This window comes from Hemiscyllium ocellatum, chromosome 11 (assembly GCF_020745735.1).
Source record: "Hemiscyllium ocellatum isolate sHemOce1 chromosome 11, sHemOce1.pat.X.cur, whole genome shotgun sequence".
In the NCBI taxonomy this organism is placed as follows: Eukaryota; Metazoa; Chordata; class Chondrichthyes; order Orectolobiformes; family Hemiscylliidae; genus Hemiscyllium; species Hemiscyllium ocellatum.
In genome coordinates, this window is record NC_083411.1 from 87,363,295 (window position 1) to 87,386,973 (window position 23,679).

Below are 23,679 nucleotides of genomic sequence, written 5' to 3' on the forward strand. Positions count from 1 at the left end.
TCATTGAACCTTTCTGCTCCCTTTTCAAAAAACACCAAGTTCATTCATCATGACTCCCACTTTAGAAATTCATGCTGACTCTTCCTAATCAACCCATATTTTTTTCCATGTGACTACTAATTTTATCATTTTATCATCCCTGAATTTAAAGTGATTACTTTGTAATTGTCTATCTGCTTAACCTTTCAACCTTTCTTGAACTAAGCTGCAATGTTTGTAATTTTCCATTCTTCTAACACCTTCACTGAGTCTAGGGAAGACTGAAAGTTTTTGGTCAATGCTCCTGCAATTTCTACTCTCACTTTCCTTCTAAATTTTTGGATGCATCTCATTCTGTCCCAGTGCCTTGTCAACTTTACTTGCCAATAGTCAATCCAAGGCTTCTTCCTTATCAATACTGAATCTGTCTAGTGGCAGTTTCCTCCTCTTATATAAAGTTAGATGCAAAGTATTAATTTAACACCTCACCTCTTGCCTCTACATGTAAATCCCATTTTTGATCTCTAATTAGCTGAACTCCATTTTAACCACACTTTTTTTTACTATTCACATATCTATAGAAGTCTTTGGAACATCCCTTTATGTTGACTACCAGTCTTTTCTCATAATTTCTCTTTGCTTCCCTTTTGCTTTCTCACCTTCTGAGTTTTCCTCCTGGTTATCAGTTGTATTTTCTGCCCGACACCTGTCAAAACCACAATATTTCCTCTTTATTTTAATTTCTGTCTCCTTTGTCATCCAGGTGCTCTGGATTCATTGGTCCTGCTTTTCCCATTTGAGGGAATATACCTTGACTAGACGCCAACTCTCTGTCTTTGAAGGTAACGCATTGTTCAGTTACTATTTTTCCTGCCAAGCTCTTGTTCCAGTCAAACCTAGCCAGCTGTGTTCTTGTTCCATTGAAGTCAGCTCTCTGCCAATTGATTGTTCTTAATCTGGATTGATGCTTGTCATTCTCCACCATTGTCCTGAACTTTACAATATAATGATCACCATCTTCTAAATGTTCTCCTGTTGACACTTGATCCACTTGGCCCACCTCATTTCCAAGGATCAGGTCCAACTTGGCATTCGCCCTTGTTGGATTGGACATCTACTGCTGTAGGAATCTCTCCTGCACACAATCCAGGAACACTTGCCCCTCACTTCTCTAACACTGCCTGTATCGCCATCGTTTTGGGTAATGGATGTCCTCCGTTATAACCACTTTTATAACATTTGCGTCTCTCTCTAATTATTCTGTAGATTTGTTGCTCAACATTGTTACCACTGGTTGTTGTTCTGTAGACTGCACCTAGCAATGAAATTGGGCCCTTTTGTTCCTTAGCTCAAGCCAAAATGATTTAATCCTTGAGCCTTCTGCATATCTTTCTCCAGGACTGCAATGTAGTCCTTAACCAATACTGTCATCCCACCCTCTTTCCTTTTCTTCATCAATTATGTACTTCTTCTACAAGGAATATTTAACATTCAATCTTGTTGTTTCTTGAGCCGGATCTGTTAACGCCACAACGTTTTATATCCACATGGCAGTCTGCATCTATATCTCCCCACTCTTGTTTACCATGTGTATTCACATACATACATCATAATTCTGATTTAAATTGTTTTTCTTTTACCCTTACTCCATCTTGCTTTGTTAACTTGCTGTTTTCTTGATGCTAAGCTGTATCTCCAAGTATTTTGCACACTCTGGTATTTTCCTCTACGATTCTCTCTTGTTTCCCACACCAAGATTATTCAAAGACCTCTCAATAGCACGAACAAAACTCAAAAGAACTCAGACCTAGTTCTGTTCAGGCCCAAACCATTCAACTTGTACAGGTGGCAGTTGCCTCAGAGCCAGCCTCAGTGCTCAGGAAATCTGAAGGCCTTCTTGCTCTATCCTTCCAGCCACACATTCATCTGACTTATCCTATTATTCCTGTACTCTCTGGCAGTAATCTAAAGATTTCTGCATTTGAGATCCTTTTGGTAATTTTCTACCCAGCTCCCTAAAGTCTGATTGCAGGATCATATCCCCTTCCTACCCAACCTATCAGCTGAGTTGTTTTGCTTTTAACTACTATATTTAAGTTTTTGTCTGTAATTAGGCTAAAGCTACATTTTTAATTTAGTAAATAAGAGGACTTTTGATTTGGTGGCTTTTGAACTGAAAGTAGAAAGGTAAGTCTGCCTCCTAGTTATTTAAGTAGGAGACCAATGCTCACATAAACTTATTGTGGTTAGTCATCTGAAAGTTTTACAACCAAGGCCCCTTTGCTTCAGTGAAGATTCTTTTATAAATAGTAGTGGGACTTGGCGTCCACACCATTACCATAATTGGTGATGTGATGTTCATGTTTGCTCTTATAACATTAATACTGCATGACTCAGGTCTCATTTTTGAAAACTTGATTAACTTTTATTGTTGCACTGGCATCTCCATACATATGCTACAGTCACAGGCACTTCTGTGTCTGAAGTCAAGCTAAGCAATACTGCATGCTTCCCTCAGTGTATCATGCTGTAAGACTATTCAGTAAGATGGAGACTAAGACAAGATTCAGTGATGACATCATTAACATTATCCCTTAAAGATCTATCACATTTCTTCTGAAAGACATAAGTTGCTGTAGTTAGAGTCCTGTTTGATCTTTTAGCCGGTTGAGATTTCATTAAGTAATTGCATCATAATAATTTCCTTTCTGAAACATTACATTTACAAGCTCTACCTTGTAGGTCATGCAGCTGTTGATATAAATCATTTGTACCATGTTTTTGATAATTTTTCTGTTAAGATTATCCAAAATCTGTGAACTGCTATAAGGTTAGGATTTATATTGGCAATGTAAGAATATCCGTTGTGATGGGTATAATTTTAATTTTAGTCTTCGTCTTCATTTCTTGAGTACCCCAGAGGCCACTGGAGAGCACAAGTAGAGATGCTGGGAGGGAATAGAATAAAAGACCTATGCCAGACCAAACCAATAACTGTTGCTTTATTTAAGGCATGAAAGTTGACCATGGACCTCATTATCAACCGAGAAAATGTACAGCAGTTAGTACTAAGACTTGGAAGATGGAAGAAACACAGGGGTTAAATCACAACAAAAATTTCATTCTATCTGAAAGATTCCTGCTTTTTTTACAAGGTGTGAATTTATTTGAATGTATACATCTTCATTAAAATAGGAATATCATACACTTGTAACTAAATAGCATGTTTGTAAGGAGCTCAGTTTTATAGTATGTTAAATTTGCTGTTACTGTGACCGGTTTCATCGCCCAAGTCAACCTTACATAATCTACTCCTGTGTAGTAGTGTTCCATGTGATTAGTAAATTAGTGTAGAATATTCCAAATAAATGTCTTCCTTAACTACTTGTTATGCCCCTTTAATGTGAATATCTTTAGATTGAAACTAAACATATTATGATCTCTGTTTTTGAGTCTAAGTCAACTTGAGAAACTAAGCCTTTCATTGTTAGTGTGCTATTTTGCTTATGTTTGACTGTTTGGTGAGTGCCTGCAAAAGTGATGTTAGCTTCACAATCCTGTGGCAATATGTGTAATTAGGGGAAGAGGAGGCAATGATTTAATCCCGATTGTCCAATCCAAAATGAATGCTGACATCAAGAGTTTGACATAGAGTAGGGCTCTTGTGGCACAGTGGTAACGTCCCTACCAGGGGCCTGGGTTCAAGTCCCACCTGCTCCAGAGGTGTGGAATAACAGCTGTACATGGGCTGATTAAAATTAAGTGTGCAGGGAACAGCTGGTTTTCTGAAAAATGAGGGAATACTACAAATGTTTAGGTCTTAAACAAGTAACCAACTAGAAATTTCTTGCAACAAAACCAAAGCAGCAAAGTATAGCAGTAGTTTGAATGAAAAGCCAAAACCTTAATATCTGAATGGGAGATCCATATCTGACAATCTGAAAGAATGGGACACTTTTCACTACTGTCACCTTCATTACTGCTCTGGGTTATTAAGCATGATAAGAAAAAGAAGCATAAACAAATGAATATATGCTGCAAGATAAGCATTTTTAAAATGTACTCATCAATTTTCTTAACATAAAACTTTCTCTTCTCCTTTTCTCCTTCACCTTTTGACATTGTACTCGGTTTAGATCTGACTAAGTTGTCATTCTTGCTCCTATGAATTCCTGAAATTAATCAGGTCTGTTTCTAATCTAAGATATTCCCTCCACTCCTGCAGCAAATGCTCATGTAATAGAGATTTTGTTGCTCTTTGGGAAAGAATATGCTTTTGATGTGTTGTAATGCTAGGGAACTTGACCAATTTTCTATTTGCATTTAGGATGTACTGTGTGGAAGTAAATTTCTATGTTGTTCCCTGACTAGCTGTGCCCAGTCATGTGTGGACGAAGCAATAGTGTTCCTTCAACCCATGAACCAGGATACTGGGTCATCCTCCGCCAAATGTTGCTCTCCTCCCCTGTTGAATCCATCCAGTCCACATGTTGTCCATTGCTAATTCCTGGATCAAAATGCAAAATATTGAGTCAGGGAATGCGTATCACAAGTTACAGCATAGAAGCTTTAGTCACCTGACAGCACTGATTTGTTAACAATAATGTAAGCAATTACATAAGAATTAGTAGTAGGAGTAGGCAATTCAGCCTGTCAAGCCTGTTCTAGTTAATATGACCATGGTTGATTTCTTGGCCTCAACTCCACCTTACTATTCAGTCCCCTTAAACCCAATACCACATATAACTCTGTCTAGCTCTTCCTTCAATTTGTTCAGTGTCCTGTCATCTACCACATCGAGTTGGTGAATTCCACAGGTTCACTTTCAGAGAAGGAACACCTTCTCATCTCGGTTTTAAATCTAGATTGCCATACAAGAGGAAACATCCTCTTTACATCTATTTTGTCAATTCCTTTTAGCATCTTTTATGCACTTCAATTACATCTTCTCTCATTCTTCTAAACTCTAGTGAGTATATGCATGAACTTCTTCAAAATGTAGTTGCATCCTTCAATTAAGGGGACCAAAACTATACCCAGTATTCTATATGCAGTTTCACCAATGCCTTGTACAATTGCAACATTTCCTTCCTTTTATGCTCTGAATACTTTTGCAGTAAATGCCAAAATTCCACTCTCCTTCCTTATTACCTGCAAACTAACTTAGTACAAATCATGCACCCAGATCCCTCTGCACCAAGCATTTTGAAGTTTCTCTTTGTAAATTTGTCTTTTTGTTCTGACAAAATGGTTAACCTCGCACTTCTATACATTAAACTCCATCTGCAAAATCTTGGCTTATTTACCTAACCTATCAACTTTTGTTTGTAAATGTCTTATTTCTTTATTGCAACTTAGTTGCCCACCTATTTCACTGTCGTCTTAAATTTGGATTTAATATATTTCATTAGCCTCACCAGTATTCATTCTTGCTGTAAATTTGGGTTGCATATTCCTCATTGAAAATTTCAGCTGAACTCAATAAATACCAATTTATCTATTGAAATTTAGGTCAAATTCTTCCCTATTTCCTTCCCAATCGCTGTTCTCTTACCATTTCCAGCTCCAAGGCGAACTCCTCCAAGAAAATCATTGCTGGACAAGGGTTCTCTATCCCAGATGGTCAGCTCCAGGCAAATGTGCTGCAAGTCCTCAAGCTTTATACCAGTGTACACAAAGGTGTGGTTATAGTGAGGATTCAACGTCTTCTTCACTACAGGGGTTTTCCGTTTAGAAGTCTTGGTTCTGAATGGTAGCATATACCTAAAACATGCAGGAATTGAGATTGTCTTTAGTTACAATCTAGCAACATTCTCTCAGGAAAAATATTAACAATCCTTACCTTTAAGTCCAAAGAGAGCAATGTTGATAAAACAGAAATGCCATTTATAATGCAATGTACATGTGACTCAAGACCAACAGTACTATGGTTGATTCTTCACAGCCCTCTTAAATGGCACAACAAGGCATAGAGGAGAAAGTGAGGACTGCAGATGCTGGAGATCAGAGCTGAAAGTGTGTTGCTGGAAAAGCGCAGCAGGTCAGGCAGCATCCAAGGAGCAGGAGAGTCGACGTTTCAGACATGAGCCCTTCTTCAGGAATGAGGAAATTGTGTCCAGTAGGCTAAGATAAAAGGTAGGGAGGAGGGACTTGGGGGAGGGGCGTTGGAAATGCAATACGTGGAAGGAGGTCAAGGTGAGGGTGATAGGCCGGAGTGGGGTGGGCGCGGAGAGGTCAGGAAGAAGATTACAGGTTAGGAAGGCGGTGCTGAGTTCGAGGGATTTGACTGAGACAAAGTGGGGGGAGGGGAAATGAGGAAACTGGAGAAATCTGAGTTCATCCCTTGTGGTTGGAGGGTTCCTAGGCTGAAGATGAGGCGCTCTTCCTCTAGCCGTCGTGTTGCTATGGTCTGGCGATGGAGGAGTCCAAGGACCTGCATGTCCTTGGTGGAGTGGGAGGACATCCAGTCCCTGTACACCTCCATCCTCTTCCTTTCCCGCCATACCAACCAGTACCCTTCCACTGCCACCCTCCTTCGACTGACTGAACTGGTCCTCACTCTGAACAACTTCTCTTTCCAATCCTCCCACTTCCTCCAAACCAAAGGAGTAGCCATGGGCACCCGCATGGGCCCCAGCTATGCCTGCCTTTTCGTAGATTATGTGGAACAGTCCATCTTTCGCAGCTACACTGGCACCAGACCCCACCTTTTCCTCCGCTACATCGATGACTGTATCGGCGCTGCCTCGTGCTCCCACGAGGAGGTTGAACAGTTCATCCACTTTACAAACACCTTCCACCCCGACCTCAAATTTACCTGGACCATCTCAGACTCCTCCCTCCCCTTCTTAGACCTTTCCATTTCTATCTCAGTCGACCGAATCAATACGGACATTTACTATTAACCAACCGACTCCCACAGCTACCTAGACTACACCTCCTCCCACCCTGCCCCCTGTAAAAACGCCATCCCATATTTCCAATTCCTTCGTCTCCGCCGCATCTGCTCCCAGGAGGACCAGTTCCAATACCGTATAACCCAGATGGCCTCCTTTTTCAAAGACCGCAATTTCCCCCCAGACATGATCAATGATGCCCTCCACCTCATCTCCTCCACTTCCCGCTCCTCCACCCTTGGGCCCCACCCCTCCAATCGCCACCAGGACAGAACCCCACTGGTCCTCACCTACCACCCCATCAACCTCCATATACACCAATCCCCACACCTCCCCCTCTACTTCCCTCCAAGGCCCCAAGGGATCCTTCCATATCTGTCACAAATTCACCTGCACCTCCACACACATCATTTACTGCATCCGCTGCGGCCTCCTCTATATTGGGGAGACAGGCCACCTACTTGCGGGATGTTTCAGAAAACACCTCTGGGACACCCGGACCAACCAACCCAACCACCCCATGGTTCAACACTTCAACTCCCCCTCCCATTCCACCAAGGATATGCAGATCCTTGGACTCCTTCATCGCCAGACCATAGCAACACGATGGCTGGAGGAAGAGCGCCTCATCTTCCGCCTAGGAACCCTCCAACCACAAGGGATGAACTCAGATTTCTCCAGTTTCCTCATTTCCCTTCCCTCCACCTTGTCTCAGTCAAATCCCTCGAACTCTACACCGCCTTCCTAACCTGCAATCTTCTTCCTGACCTCTCCGCCCCCACCCCACTCCAGCCTTTCACCCTCACCTTGACCTCCTTCCACCTATCGCATTTCCAACACCCCTCCCCCAAGTCCCTCCTCCCTATCTTAGCCTGCTGGACACACTTTACTCATTCCTGAAGAAGGACTCCTGCTCCTTGGATGCTGCCTCACCTGCTGCGCTTTTCCAGCAATACATTTTCAGCAAGCCATATAGTTAGTCAAACTGCTAAAATGTTTTGGAAAAGGAATGAAACCAGATAGATAACCTGTCAATGACCTAGATAACCTGTCAACGACCTAGATATCACAAATTATCATGGTAAATGCTACCCAGTCAACGCTGTAAAGTCCTCCTTACCAATGTTTGGGAACTAGTGCCCAAATTGGGGGAGGTTGTCTCACAGACTAGTCAAGCAACATGCCTGACAGAATCGTATTCACAGAATGAAATGTTACAGACAGTATCCCAGTCACCAGCATCCTGTCCCACCGGCAAGACTGCCACCACCTCTGCAGGGTCTCAGTGCTATACAGTTGGGAGGGAGTTGACATGGCAGTCCTCAACATTGACTCTGGATGCCATGAAGTACCATGCCAAGCAGACTCAAGGAAACTTCCTGATTACTCTGTATTGCACTCCCTCAGCTGCTAAAACAATACTTCTCCCAAGGGTTGCAAGGGTGCAGGGTATAGTCTGGGTGGAGGAGTTTCAATGTTCCTGGCAAGTGAAGAGGGACCTGATTGGTGAGGATAATATCATATTTTCTCAATCTGCCAGCCATTAATGCAACCGGCTTCTCCATTCTTTTATGTAGCACTATCACATGCTAAATGGGAGAAACATCAAACATCCATGAGGTGCTGTGGACAAATCGGCAGCATTGGAATTATACTTGAACACAGTCTGCAACCTCGTGACTCAGCATATCCCCACTCTACGATTACAATCAAGTCAGGGATCATCCTGGTTCAATGAGAATGATGGAGAGCATCCCTAAAAATGAGGTGTCATCCCATTGAAGCTGCAAGATATGACTTGCTTGTCAAACAGCATAAGCAGCAACAATAGTCAGAACCAAATGATTCCACAAGCAAAGGATAAATCTAAGCCCTGCCTCACCCAGTCATGAATGATGGTGGACAACTGAGTAACTCACTAGAGGAGGAGGAGGAGGCAGCTCCACATATAGCCCCATCCTCAATGACAGGACAACAATGCACATTAGTGCAAAAGATCACGCTGAAGCATTCACAACAATCTTCAGCCAAATGCATGATGTATCTCAGTTGGTCTTCAGTCAAATCAGTTCACTCCACATGCTACCAAGAATTGGCTGGAGGCACTGGCTACTGTAAAGGTTGTGGGCCCTGACAGCATTACAGCAGTAGTACTGAAGACTTATGCGCCAGAACTTGCCATATCCCAATTGAGCTGTTTGAGTATGGTTATAACACTGGCATCTACCTGAATGTGAAAAATTGCCCAGATATGTCGTGTACACAAAAAGGAGGACAAATCCAACCCAGTCAGTTACTGTCCCATCAGTCGATTCTTGATATCAGTAAATGGATGGAAGATGTCATCAATAGTGCTATCAAGTAGCATCTGCACAGCAAAATCGTTTTGAGAGAGAAAGCAGAAGGCAAAAAGTGGATCTGAGAGGCTTGCAGAAAGGATTAAAGGATAGTCCAAAGAGATTCTTTAAGTACACAAAGAGCAGAAGGAGCAAGTTGGTATAGAATAGCCCCCCCCCCCAACCCTTTAAAGCTCAATGAGGTCATCTATGTATGGAACCACAGGAAATGGGAGAAATACTAAACAAATATTTTGCATCAGTTTTTACTCTGGAGAAAGGAAGGTGAGGGAACTCAGGGAAATTATTATTATATCTTAAACATTAGAGGGAAGGTGCAAGAGATCTTCACACACAAAGATGGATATATTTCTGAGTGTATCCAGGACATTATAGGAAGTTAGGGAAGAACCTGTCACTAGCAGAGAGTTGTATATCATCTATAACCATGAGTGAGGTGCCAGAGAACTGGAGGATGGCTAATGTTGTATCTTTATTTAAGTAAGGAAAAGCTTGGGAACTACAGACTGGTGAGTCTGATGTTAGTGGTGAGTGGGTTGTTGGAGGGAATTCTGAGTGATAGATTTATGTGCATTTGGAGAGGCCAGGACTGTTTAGGGATAGTCAGCATGGCATTGTGGAGGGGAAATAGTGTTTTGCTAATTTGAGTTTTTTTTGAAGACATATTGAAAAAGATTGAGGGCAGAGCATTAGATATTGTCTAGTAAAGCCTTTGACAAGGTTCTGCATAGTAGACTGATTTGTAAAATTAGACCACATGGGATTCAGGGAGAGATTGCCAATTGGTTACAAAATTGGTTTACCATTAAATTGGTTTAATGGTAGGAAACAGAGGGTGGTGGTAGAGGGTTGTTTTTCAGACTGGAGGCCTGTGACCAGTTGTGTTCCACAGAATTGGTGCTGGATCCACTTTTGTTTGTCATTTATATAAAATTGACCTAGATGAGAACTTAGGAGGCATAGTTCTTTGAAAGTTGCATCACAGACAGGGTTGTTAAGAAGGCATTCAACATGCTTGCCTTCATTGCTAAGTATAGGAATTGGGACATCATCTTGAGGCCACAGTGCTATACAGTTCTGGCATGGAAGGATATTATTAAACTGGAGAGGGTTCAGAAAATATTCAGCAGGATATTACCAGGACCGAGGGTTTGACTTGTAAGGAGAGGCTGGGACCGATTTCACTGGAGTGAAGGGTGTACACAGGTTTATAAAATCATGAGGGACATAGATCAGGTGAATAGTAAAAGGTCTTTTCCATAGGGTGGGAGAGTTCAAAAGTAGGGGCATATTTTTAAGGTGAGATGAGGAAGATTTAAAAAGGGATCTAAGGGACAACATTTTCACACACAGGGTGGCTCCTGTATGGAATAAACTGCCAGAGGAAGTTGTAGATGCACATACAGTTACAACATTTGAAAGACTTTGGGCAAGTCCATGAATAGGAAAGATTTAGAGGCAAATGGGACTAGTTTAGTTTGGGAAATCTAGTCGGCATGGACGAATTGGACCAAAAGTTCTGTTTCTGTACTAGATGAATCTATTACCTGCTCAGTGATGCCCAGTTGGTGTTCTGCCAGGACTACTCGGCTCCTGAACTCATTAAAGCCTTGTTTCAAACATGGCAAAAGAGCTGAATTCCAGAGGTGAGGTGAGAGAGACTGCAGTTGTCATTAAGGTTATATTTGACAGAGTGTGGCATCAGGGAACCTAAGCAAAACTAGAGTCAATGGGCATCAGAGAGGAAAACTCTCCACTGAATCAACATATTTGGAATAAAGCATGATTGTGGTTATTGGAAGTCAGTATCTCAGCAGCAGGACATCTGTGAGTGTGTTACTTAGGGTAGTCAGGTGTATATGGCATCAAGGAGCCTTAGCAAAACTGAAGTCAATGGCAATCAGATAAACTTCTCTGCTGTTTGGCAGTCATATTGAAGACCAAGTTAGGGGTGTTCAAGAGCAGTCATCTCAGTTCAGAACATCTCTAAGATTTCATCAATAGTGGCCTTGGATCAAACAACATCACTGCTTCATCTCCACATCGCCCACATCATAAGGTCAGAAGTGAGGATATTCACTGATTGTTTCAGTATCTGAGTCATGAATGGTGCAGTCTATGGCCAAATGCAGCAAGACCTAGGGTGACAAGTTAAATTTGTGCCACATAAGTAGCAGGCAATGACTATCTCCAACGAGAGAAATGAAATTACCCCTTGACATTCAGTTGCATTACTGTTGCCAAATCCCCCATTATTAATATGCTGGGCCAGAAACTGAACAAGATTCACCACAATATTTATGTGGCTAAAGTGAGGACTGCAGATGCTGGAGTCGAGAGTGTGGTGCTGGAAAAGCACAGCAGGTCAGGCAGCATCCGAGGAGCAGGAGAATCGACATTTCGGTCAAAAGCCCTTCATCAGAAATATAAATGCTGTGGTTACAAGAGCAGGTCAGATGTTAGGAATCCTGCAGTGAGCAACTCACCGCTTGACTCCTCAAAAGTGTTCCACCATCAACAAGTCAGGAATGTGAATGAATGCTTCTCACTTACCTAGAGGATTATAGTTCCAACAACACTCAACAAGTTTGTCATCACCCAGAACAAAGCAACCTATTTGATTGGTACCATATCGTCAAATGTTCCCTCCCTCCCATTCTGAAGCTCAGTAGCAGGAGTGTGTACTATTTATACGATGCACTTCAGAAATTCATCAAGGCTTCTTAGCACCTTTCAAACCCATGAACACTGCCATCTGGAAGGTCAAGGGCAACATCACTACCTGCAAGTTGCCCTCCAAGCCATGGGCTTTGGCATGCATGCAGCTGTTTCTATGAGACCAGCCAACACTGTTCAACAAACTTGCAGGTCTAGGACTAGTTGAATGGTGATGGCTGGATTATACAAGGTTGTTTCTTAAGACAATTGCACAAGGTATTCAGCTTGTAAGGGTACCACGAATTAGAAGCTCCAGAGATGTAACAGGCAATAGCTCCATCCAAAATCAAAAATATTCTAAAGGGATTATGGATGTCAGAAGGCAGTTAAAGCCTATTGAAGAGCAAGGGAAAATGCTCCAAGAGCTCTCACAAACATTTCTCTAAGTTTCTTCAACCTGCAGACCCCAAACTAAAATAATTCTGCATTTAAATGCATGCATAAAATGTTCTAAGCCATAGTAGAAGCAAAATCAATATAATTTTTAACTTTTTGTGTGTGATGCTGATAAGGCCAGCAATTGTCGCTCATCCCCGATTGCCCTCGAGAAGGTGATAGTGAGCCACCTCTTGAACAGCTGCACTCCACTGGCATTGGTACAGCCACCTTGCTGTTAGGATGGGAATTCCAAGATTTTGACAGTAAAGAAACAGAGATACAGTTTCAAGTCAGCATGATATTTGGATGGAAGAGAAACTTATGGGTGGTCATGTTCCCGTGCATCTGCTGTCATCTGGGTGGTTAAGGTGTGAAAGAAGCCTTGGGGAGGAGCTTGGATGCATCTTTTAGATAGTGTACACCGTAGCCACTGTATACTGATGATTGAGGGAATGAACATTGTGGATGGGGTGCCAAATAAACTGGCCACTTTGAACCAAAGGGTGTCAAGCTTCTCGAATATGATTGAAATTTTCCACGTCCAGGCATTCTATCCCCTTTGTGTCATCTAGCTGGCTGACAGGCTTTGGTGAGTTAGCAAGATATTCACTATAGAATTCTCAAGTTCTGACCTGTTCTTATGTCCACAGTATTTTAAAGGCTGCAGTAATAGCAGGATCAATGGGGCAGAACACAACAGGCAGAATCGCATTTGAGCAATCACCTGCAATAATATCACAATAGTCATTTCAAGGCACAAACCTATCAAAAAAAAAAGGCAAGTAAATCCAGGGCCATAATTTGTGATGTTATTTACAAATAGAAGCCTTTTTTTCCTTCTGGAAATTTTCCATGTTCTGCCTCATATTTCAGTCATTCTCCTGCTCACAAATGTTCAGAGGATGTGAAGAGATCCACCTTATTAAAACATGAAGATTTAGCTTAGTTACAGTAAATTGTTCAGAGATACATTGCTGACTATTACCCTTTGACAAAAGTGTCTGACGTCCCTCCAACTTTCATCGGTGTAAGGTTCTTGGCTTCCTTAATCCACACATGTAGTTCCCCACTCTCTGCTAGCCTTGTGGTTTTCTTTCCTGTTAGAGATAATAGCAGTTACAACACTTGGCTTTAGGTTGCATGTTGATTAGTGTGATCACGTTAGACACAGTAAGGTAGCTGGAAGTTACTTCAATTCTTACCCATAATGATTCTTATGGCTAATACTCAGCTGCATTCAAAGGATAACACTGTTCATGGAATGCTTCAGTGACACAGTTAGGAACTGAAAACAGGGCATTTCTTTGTTTGTAATTTGTTGTGTGTGGAAACAGTAGACTGGCTAATAATCGTCCACACAAAGTAGGTATCATTGGCAAGGCAATTAGGAGTCAACCACCTGCCCACTTTACTGGATTGCCTTGATGCTTGGCACTAATCATGTCATCTTGTCTCAAAATATTACAGAAATCAAAGAAATATATTTACAATTCTTAAGTTTCTGTCTTTGGATGACATGTGACCAATTAAATCATAAATAACATGTCTAGATAAAGTTAAAAATCACAACACCAGGTTATAGTCCAACAGGTTTAATTGGAAGCACACTAGCTTTTGGAGCGACGCTCCTTCATCAGGCGGTAGTGGAGGGCTCGATCATAACACAGACTTTATAGCAAAAATTTACAGTATGATGTAACTGAAATTATACATTGAAAAATTGATTGTCTGTTAAGCCTTTCATCTGTTAGAATACAGTGATAGTTTCACTTCTTTCATGTGTAAATCACAAAACTTTTTTTTCAAAAGTTCTCGGGTTGGCTGTTAACAATGGTGATAGCTAGACAAAAATGTGTCTGTGTGCAACTAGGTCTTGCCTACTGGAAAGATAGAGTCTTGGGTATTAACTGTTTTGTTCACAATTAGATTGCAGCCAAGGCAATGGAAACTCCTAGTGTGGTGAATTAATTAGATGTAAATTAGCAAACAACAGTTGTTGCAATCTTACCTTTAGTTTTGTCAACAGCAACATTTTTGGCATTTGGAATATATTTTATTGAAAGTACCATTTCCCCTTTATATGGAGGGATAACACCAGTCTCTGCATTTGCCTGAAACATCAAAAAGGAGTTAACTAAACTTTCAAATTGTATATTAGTTTATATGATGATGAGGAAATTTTGGCAATATATGCGACGACTGTCAGGTCATGGGTAATTACTTGGGCTCTCTGCCTTTATTTGTTGCTTGTGTTCAGTGCAAAAATAAATTTCTGTAGGTGATTTCCACTCTCTATAAACTGACATGATACACAAAATACATAGAATGTTTAGGACACAGTATGCATTTAATCATTTTCTTTTGGTCTGTCCAATTTGAGATTAATTCTGTCATTCCAGTCCCTCCTCAAATCAACAAGTATAAAATATTAAGAAAATAAAATTGTCACACAAATGGAGCTGTTACATGAATGCTGAGAGACATGAAGTCAGAATGAAAATTGCTCAGTTGTAGAATAAGAAAAATAATAAATTACTTAATTTCTGACAAATACTTTAAAACCATTTCAAACTGTCCAAATCTTTTGACTCTTGGTACAGTGATAGCTTCCCTAACTTTGATCATATTGTCAGTAATTAACATGTTCACAAGAAACTATTTTGCATATTCCTCTATTGTTCGGTTTGTATGGTGAGAAAGTACCTGAACCAGATTGTGCAATTCTGTGATTATGATTCATTTTTTTAAGTCATACTGGTGTAAAAAGATTAAGAAAAGAAACTTTGCTATGAATCAAACAGTTCATTAACAATAGCTTGTAAAGCTTTGCAGCAATAACCTATTTAAATAAACCATTAAAATCCAGGTGATTAGACCATTACATGGCAAATTGACCTGGATTTGGAAAATCTGCAAAGCTGGCTACATCTGTTCCTTATCTGATGTTGTTCATAAAGATTACCCATTGGGTAGAAGATTTTCCACCACTGCCCCATCCCATCCGAGATTTTGTAGGCATATTCAGAGCAGTGGATGCTGTTGGTTGGAAACTCTGAGTTCCCCAAGCAGAAAGGGACACCTTCCCAGACTTGCATCAAATCTGACCTTTGTGTAAACATTGACAGACCATTCTCATCCCAATGTTGTTCAAATTCTACCAGCAATCTGGGAAACTGTGGGAAACTGGTCAGCAACGTCTGTTGCTTTGGAACATGCGCAGCTGATTGTCCTTTCTATCAACTATTAATGGGAGGCAATAATGCAGTTCTAATGTCACTGAACTAATCCAGAACACCAGACTCGTACTCTGAGGTTAAGGTTTTGAATCCCATCGTGGCAGATAATGAAATTTTAATTCAACAAATATCAGGGATAAGAAAAATAAATTAGTTTAATGGTGACCACATAACCATTGTTGATCATTGTTAAAAACTTATTTGGTTCACTAATGACAGTTAAATCCTTTAGGGAAGGAAATCTGCCCTCCTTATCTGATCTGGCTACATATGATTCCAGATTTGCAGCAATGTGCGTTACTCTTTTGGGCAATTTAGGGATAGGCAATAAATACTGGCCCAGCCAATAGTGGTAACATCCCATGAATATACAAAATTCCAGCTGGTGAGCTCCAAACCACTCACCCACCTCTGGCTCTCTCCATGGATCCAGCAATGATCTTTATCGAAGGTCAGAGTGTAGAACCAACAATGGCCATTATTCCTGGTGATGCTGCTGATAATGGAGAGCTGTCAGCCTCAGAGTGGCCAGTAGATATCCCACAAGTGGGATTTCCATTCTGCACAGGGCCTAATTCACCAGCAAGGCCAGAACTGCTTAGCAAGGTGCCTGATTGTCATAAAGTTCCATAAAAACTCCTGAAAATGATTTACAGCTGTTCCCCCCAATTTACTCGCAAGTGAAAGGGAGTCCTGCCTCAAACATTAATTTTTTTTTAGCAACAGGGCAAAAATACCCTGCTGCTGCTTGTAGCAACAGTGATAGGCCATCTCTGATATCTCAGCAGTGTGATCTAGAGCGAATGATGGAATCAGGCCAGAGAGAAACCATATGGGCAGGATAGGCAGCTACTGAAGTGGGTTTAGAACAATCACACGAGAAAACTCGCTCAGCCTGTTGGAGAGAAACCCTTCATGAAACCCAACAAAAAATGACATGTAGCCAAACAAAGGACCGTTATGGTTTTAAACACCTCCATTAAGTTTTCACCCTTCACCTTCTCTCTTTTAAGAAGAGCTCTAATTTCTCCACATCACTGTAATCTTTCAATCTTGGGACTCTTCCAATAAATCTACTCTCTCTCCAAAGCCTTCTTGTTCTTTTAAAAGTACATCGAAGGGTTCAAGAATTATAATTATGTGGATAATTTGAAGTTCTTCTTAAAGCAGCAAAGGGCAAGATAAATTTAATGGAGGTGTTTACAATCATGAACTGTGTGGATAATCTCAGTAAAAAGTGGATGAATTCACATTACTTACTGAAAGTTTCCTTGCTTATTTAATAGCTGGAGATATGGAGGGGAAGTTGGACTCATGAACCGTTATAATGACTGCACATGACCGACAGGACATTGAAATAACACAATGCTTTTTGATGGCATTCTCAAGAATATTAAAGATTCATAAAGTGAATCTTCTTTTCTACACAAAGTACTTGTAGTTCCAGAGGACCACACAGCTGCTCTCATTAAAGGGAGATGACTGATGATGACGAGTTTAGCCTGAGGATGCCCACACTGGAGCACTGTTATGAAGATGGGAAACACTCTGCATCACAAACCAGCTGTCCAGCCAACAGAATATTCAAGCCCTACTATGAACTACAACAAAAAAACATGAAATCAGAAATCCATCTATCTCCAATATTTAACAGCACAATAAGCATTCAGTCTCTTTCCTTTGCCTGACCTGGTGAGTGAATTGTTCAGGGAGAAAACAATTTGGAAAGCAAGTTTAAAAGAGAAAATGTTGGAGAAACTCAGCAGGTCTGGCGATATCAGTGGAGAAAGCAGCAGATTTAACATTGCGTCTGATGTGATTCTTCAGAAGCACAATGGACTCTGTTTCTCTTGACAGATGGCACCAGATCTGCTGAGATTCTGTTGCACTTTTTGTTTATCTTTCAGAGTTCCAGCATCTGCAGCCCTTTGGTTTTAGAAACTTTTGGACTGTCAAAGTAAGTTTGATTGAAGATTTGTGCTCCTACCTTACCATGAAGAGGAAGGCACTCCTCAGACTCACTGTTGAAGTTCCAAATATCCAATGAGAGGTCTACCTCTCCCAGAAAAGTGTTGCGCCCAAAGCGATCGTAATGCCATACAGAAAGTTGCAACGTCCTCATAATTAGCTGTGACTCAGCGATGTCATACTGATTTTGGAAAAACAAACATCTGAAATAATCTTAGAAATGGCCATAAAAACTAGTTTATCTTCTTGCAACTTGACAGAGAAAATGATGTAAATTGTTGAAGTAACAACCTTTACCCTCTCCAATGAATCAGAATCAGGTTATTTATAGTATTTGCTGTAAGCAGGGTAAAGCTGTTTCCTTATTGTCTCAATAACAACCTCAGAGTAATGCTTCCACCTGCCATTTTCATTTTCTACATTAGAGACTAAAATATGTACAGAATTATGGACATTTTATATAACTGACTCACCCTTTCACAAGGCTGGCCTACTTTAAACTGCCAATATTCCAATTGTCTGGACTGTTGCCAAATTCAGGTCCCGGGAGTGAAATGCAGTATTGAAACCAACGGGGTACCTTTCTCACAAGGAAACGATATTTGGTGCAGGGAATTGAATTGTGAAAAAGTGGTGCCAAGAATAAGTAGGTATACAATTAGGCAGTCTTCTGAATGTTTAATTAAGGTTTGTCATATCTCTATTTCAAAGGTAAGTTGAAATTTGTGTATCTAAAACTAAAACAAAAAGCATGTTCCCAACTGCATTTAATTTTAAGTCATCTGGAAGTTTTCCTGAAATACAAAGATTCTGAATCAAACTTTTGCTTCATTTCTTATATAGGAAGATTGAGGTTTCATTCAGGCCAGACTCTCTCATGGAGTCCTAGATGACATGATTTGATTCCTACACCTGTACTTGATGTGGGAATCCCGAAATTTCAGTAAAGCTGGAAGCACTGCAGCCCACTGTTGCCCTTTTCTTTACAAATCCCACAAACGCATTTTCTTCAAGGCTAATTGAAAAGATAAACATACTGCCTTTTGAGCCTTACCCTTAGGGTTTCATTGTAAACTGGATCAGTTGTGTTACGTTTAACCATGGTCTTTCGTTTACTTTGTCGGGATTTATCTGGTAGCAGATAAGACTTCACGTAGCTGCATAAACAAAATTTTAAAAAACATTTTAATTATCCTATTTCTGAAGAGTTATTCGCTAGTAATAGATTGAAACATGACAGCATCTGCTGTCTTCAGCCTCAACTAACATTCCTCCCCATCAACTGGCATGCATTATTCCAGTCTCGTACATCTGGTTTGGCACAGTTTGAGGTGGTTAGTAGTAACAGAAGCCTGATTTTTCACTCATGGACTGCGTTTGGCTCCTATCACATGACAGAAAGTTTTGCTTATATTTTATTCGTGGGCTATGGGTGTCACTAGATAGATAGGCATTTATTGCCCATCCCCAACGGTCCAGAGAGTAGTTCAGAGTCAAAGCCAGACTAGGTAAGGATTGCAGATTTCCTACCCTAAAGGACATTTTTGAACCAGATGAGTTTTTGTAACAATCCCCAGTGGTTGCATGGCCACCATTAGGCTAGCTTTTGTTTTCCAATTTTACATTTGTTTTATATTTTGCATTTGCTGTGGTGGCATTCGAGCCCATGTCCCAGAATATTAGTCTGGAGTTCCATTCCCATTACCCATGTACCACAGTCTTATTTTTAAAAAATAAGGTACATATGGACTGAATTAAACTGATGTTCTGGTCATAAAACTGGTAAAATATTAGGAGTGGCTTTATCACTGGAACATACCATTTGTGCTTATAAGCAAATTTCCTATATCTAAATCTCTCAAATATGATTTTCAATAATATGGAGTAACTCGATTAGCAGGTATTCTGTGCCAACAATATCCCTGAGAGAGCATGAAATGAATGACCAGACATGATACTTTGGGATTATCTGATTTGACAGTGCAGCATTCTGCATAATACAGCAGTGTCAACCTAGTTTCTCAGTTCAACCACAGTGGCTCAGTGGTTAGCACTGCTGCCTCAGCGCCAGAGACCCGGGTTCAATTCCAACCTCAGGTGTCTGTGTGGAGTTTGCACATTCTCCCCATGTCTGCATGAGATTCCTCCGGGTGCTCCAGTTTCTTCCCACAATCCAAAGATGTGCAGATTAGGCTGAATTGGCCGTGCTAAATTGCCCGTAGTGTGGAGGGATGTTTAGGTGGGGTTAATGTAGGGTTAGAGGATTGGTCTGGGTGGGTTCCTCTTCGGAGCATCGGTGTGGACTTGTTGGACCAAATAGCTTGTTTCCATACTGTAGGGGTTCTAGGATTATAAAAAACCACTGATATGAACTTAAGTGTTTGCAAATTCACTTTATGAATTGGAAAAATTGTCATGTTTCAGCCAAATCCCTTCATCAGAACTTTTACAAAGAATTATACCTAAAACATGAAAACTTTCCTTCCTTTACAGATTGTCGCTGTCTCTGATTTGTTGATTATTTCTACTATTTCCTATTTGTATGCCAGTTTTCCAGCATCTCTCAGGGCTTTGGATTTATTTAAGATGCTGTGAACAGAAGATGGTCAGGTTTGTATTCTAAAAAGACAATATCAAATCATTCCAAATTACCTTTTGACATAAGCCTCAAAAATGTGAAATACTTGGTCTTGAAACCCTGGATAATAGATTGGAGAAATTGGCTCGACTCTCTACTCTTATCACACCTCCCTTGAACTGCATGAGTGAACTTTAATGAGGGCATGACCAAATAACTAGGCTATACTGTCAATGCCCTCATTATTTGTTAGATCTTAGTTAGATTGTGGAGGGTGTTCATCAATCATAGCACGATACCTTAAGCGAGGATTCAATAACTGGGTTTTAAAAACTATTGATGATGAAAAATTAACAATTTTATTTTGAAAAATGTTTAAAAACATACTTCCTCTTATCATACCTTATATTCCTTCTATTCTCTCCCTTATCACTTTCCTTTCATTCTAACAAAGTACTAATAATTGGAGGCTTGAACCTTATGGTCATTAACTAATCTTAAAGAGGTAACTTGGAGAGAACCATGTGGCCAATTCATTTAGACAGTGGCAATATGATTTCTGGAATATCAGTTTGAAATCCATCGCAAACGGATGGGATTATAGCACCTTTTCTCTGCTAGTTATATGGATCCTCTGTGGGTTAGATCCAGCTGTGTAAAACTGTCTTTTAATTTGCTGGTAATAGGTAATTACACCCAGAGAGAGCAGAAGATAATGGATATGTCAACTAAAAGGCATATCAAATTGGTGCAGTTCGTGGGGTTGAGGGGTTATGCAGAGACATACAATGCTCAGGCAGAATAGAAGCAGTGTTTTATTATATAATCCTATCCAAACAATATAACACATCCATTAAGCATGATTCCAACTTGTTCCAGCAACTGTTAGACTTTAGCTCATATGCAAAATTAATTTTTAAGTACAGTTTTTCACAAGAAGCAAAAACCTTACTAGCTCATCATGTACCTGGGGGTAAACATTGAATAGAAACTCAACTGGACTCACGACATAAACATAGTGGCTCCAACAGCAGGTCAGAGGCTAGGAATACCGCAACGAATAATGTACCTCCTGACTCCCCAAAGTCTGTCCGCTATCAACAAGGAACAAGTCAGCTGTGTGATGGAATACTCCCCACTTGCCTAAATGGGTGCAGCTCCAACATTCAAGAAGCTTGACACCATCCAGGACAAAATAGCTCACTTAATACACACTGCATACACATGCATCCAATCCCTCCACCACCAATGTTCAGTATGTACTATCTACAAGATGCAATGTAAACATTTATTAAAGATGCTTAGACTGCACCTTTCAAAGCTACAATCACTTCCATCTAAAAGGACAAGGGTAGTAGATACATAAGAACATCACAACCTTCAAGTTCCCCTCCAAAGCACTCACCATCCTGACTTGGAAATATATCAACGTTCCTTCACTGTCACTGGGTTAAAATCCTGAAATTTCCTCCCTAAGGGCATTGTGGGTCAACCCACAGCAGGCGGACTGCAGTGGTTCAAGGCAGCAGCTCACCACCACCTTGTCAAGGGCAATTAGGGATGGGAAATAAATGCTGGCCAGCCAGTGATGCCCACATTCACAAATAAATTTTTAACAAATGCAGTCTTTGTACACCATCAACAGACCTCAAATAGTTCAGGCGATTGCCAGAGTGTCTTTCACAATTGCTTCAAGATGTTGTATTATACATTCAGGGAAGTGGGTGGGTGCAGTGCACAAGATAAGATATTTCAGCATTGAATACAACAGCTAGCTTGCAAGTAAGCATCATAAAAGATTCAATTCACTGAAAAAATTAAAATTAATACAGTATCTACATATCTCCAGCCTACAGGGTAATTGTTCTACAACTCAGATTTAATGATAAACTTTAAACTGCAAGAATGCCTGCATCCTGCTGTCAGGTTCATGAGGTGTGTTCATTTCAATACAAAGCATTTTTAGATACACTTGGCATTCCGTAAGCACACACACTTACGGGTTCGATCTTCTCTTGTTCTCATCACCATAAGCCAGGTTACGACATTCCTTCACAAGTATATTAAGTGTTTGTTTCTTTTGGTCATAATTTAAAAGGAAGATGATCTCCCCAGTAACTGTGACATTGCCATAGTCACCTGCTTCACTGTAGATGCTGACCATGCTGCCTATTGTACTCTGAAATAAAAATGTTATGAAGTTAGTCTGAAAGTAAATTAAGTAACAAAGCAAACTATAAATTCTTGTAGTTAAAATTTATTTCATGCAATTTATATTTAGGTATCAACACAATTTATTTAATTTTAATATATTTAAAAAACCAGTACACTTCCTGAGAGGCTTCAACCTATTTTTCTGTAGACAAGGAACTGTAAATGGAAGGTTTTTGCCCTTCAAACTCAGGAATACCAGGGTTGGAAAAATGTCTCCCACTTTTGATACTCAGTATGATCATAAAATACTCCTCAACCAGATATCACAAGTTAATGTACAACTTCCACTATCTATCATCAGTCTCAGGTCAGGAATAGGTAGCAAGTGTCAGGTAATGACAATCTCCAAGAAGAGAGAATTCAAACCAACCCTTAACATTCAATAGCATTACTATCACTGAATCTCCAACCTTCAACATCCTGGGGATTATTACTTATTAGAAAATGAACTGGACTATTCATGTAAATACTGTGGATACAAGATCAGATTGAAGGCTAGAAATCCTGCTGTGCGTAGCTGACATCCTGAATCTCCAAAGCTTATCCATGAGGCACAAGTCACGAATGTGCTGGAATATTCCCCACTTGAATGGATGAATGCAAGTCCAACAACAACAAACTTGACATCACCTAGGCCAAGCAGCCCACTTGACTGGCACCACATCCACAGACATCCACTTCCTCCACCTCCAACACATAACAATGGCAGCATGTACTATCCATAAGATACATTGTAGAAATTTTCCAAGGGTCCTTAACTGGCACTTTCCATATCTACTACCACTACTCTTTAGAAGGAGAAAGACAGCAGATAGATGGGAACACCCACCACTCAGTATCCTATCTTGGAAATATTTTCAATGTTACTGGGTTAAATTCCCGAAACTCCATCCATAACTGCAATGTGGGTCTACCGTCACTAAAATAAACTGCAGCAATTCATGAAGGTAACTCACCATCATCATCTCAATGGCAACTGGGGATGGACAGTAAATGCTGGCCCAGCCAGTGATACCCACATCCCATGTGTGAATGAGAAAAGATTTAGTAGAAAATATCTCAATGATTTACTATTTGCGTAGAGGTAGAATGAAAAAGTAGAGATTTAGGGTTCATGATCAGAAAAAGTTGGTTAACCGCATCGAGCTGTGCTTATAAAAGATTAATTTAAAATGTTAAATGATATATCTAAACAGGTTGCTGTTACTGTTAGACTTAGTTGGCCTAGGTTGATTGATTTATAGATGATGCGACTAATAAGAATAGATTAGTTTAGATTTAAATTTTACTGTTTTCCTTAAAACTAACATTTTTCCTTCCCTAATGGTCAGTGAATTTCACCAGTGAGAGCTCAT

The 23,679-nt window shown here is 40.3% G+C and overlaps 1 protein-coding gene across 2 annotated transcripts in view; it reads right to left on the reverse strand.

Annotated features, from left to right (window-relative positions):
- Nucleotides 1-2,379: 2,379 nt before the first annotated feature.
- sytl4 (synaptotagmin-like 4) overlaps nt 2,380-23,679 on the reverse strand; it is an 83,072-nt gene continuing 61,772 nt past the window's right edge. For both annotated transcript variants that reach the window (XM_060832670.1, XM_060832669.1), the window contains exons 12-18: nt 22,111-22,289; nt 18,587-18,689; nt 17,552-17,713; nt 14,337-14,439; nt 13,314-13,425; nt 5,534-5,742; nt 2,380-4,486 (exon numbers count right to left, since the gene is read on the reverse strand). In XM_060832670.1, coding sequence (XP_060688653.1) covers nt 4,347-4,486; nt 5,534-5,742; nt 13,314-13,425; nt 14,337-14,439; nt 17,552-17,713; nt 18,587-18,689; nt 22,111-22,289 — 1,008 coding nt within the window. In that variant the 3' untranslated portion in view covers nt 2,380-4,346. The remainder of the gene's footprint in view (nt 4,487-5,533; nt 5,743-13,313; nt 13,426-14,336; nt 14,440-17,551; nt 17,714-18,586; nt 18,690-22,110; nt 22,290-23,679) is intronic.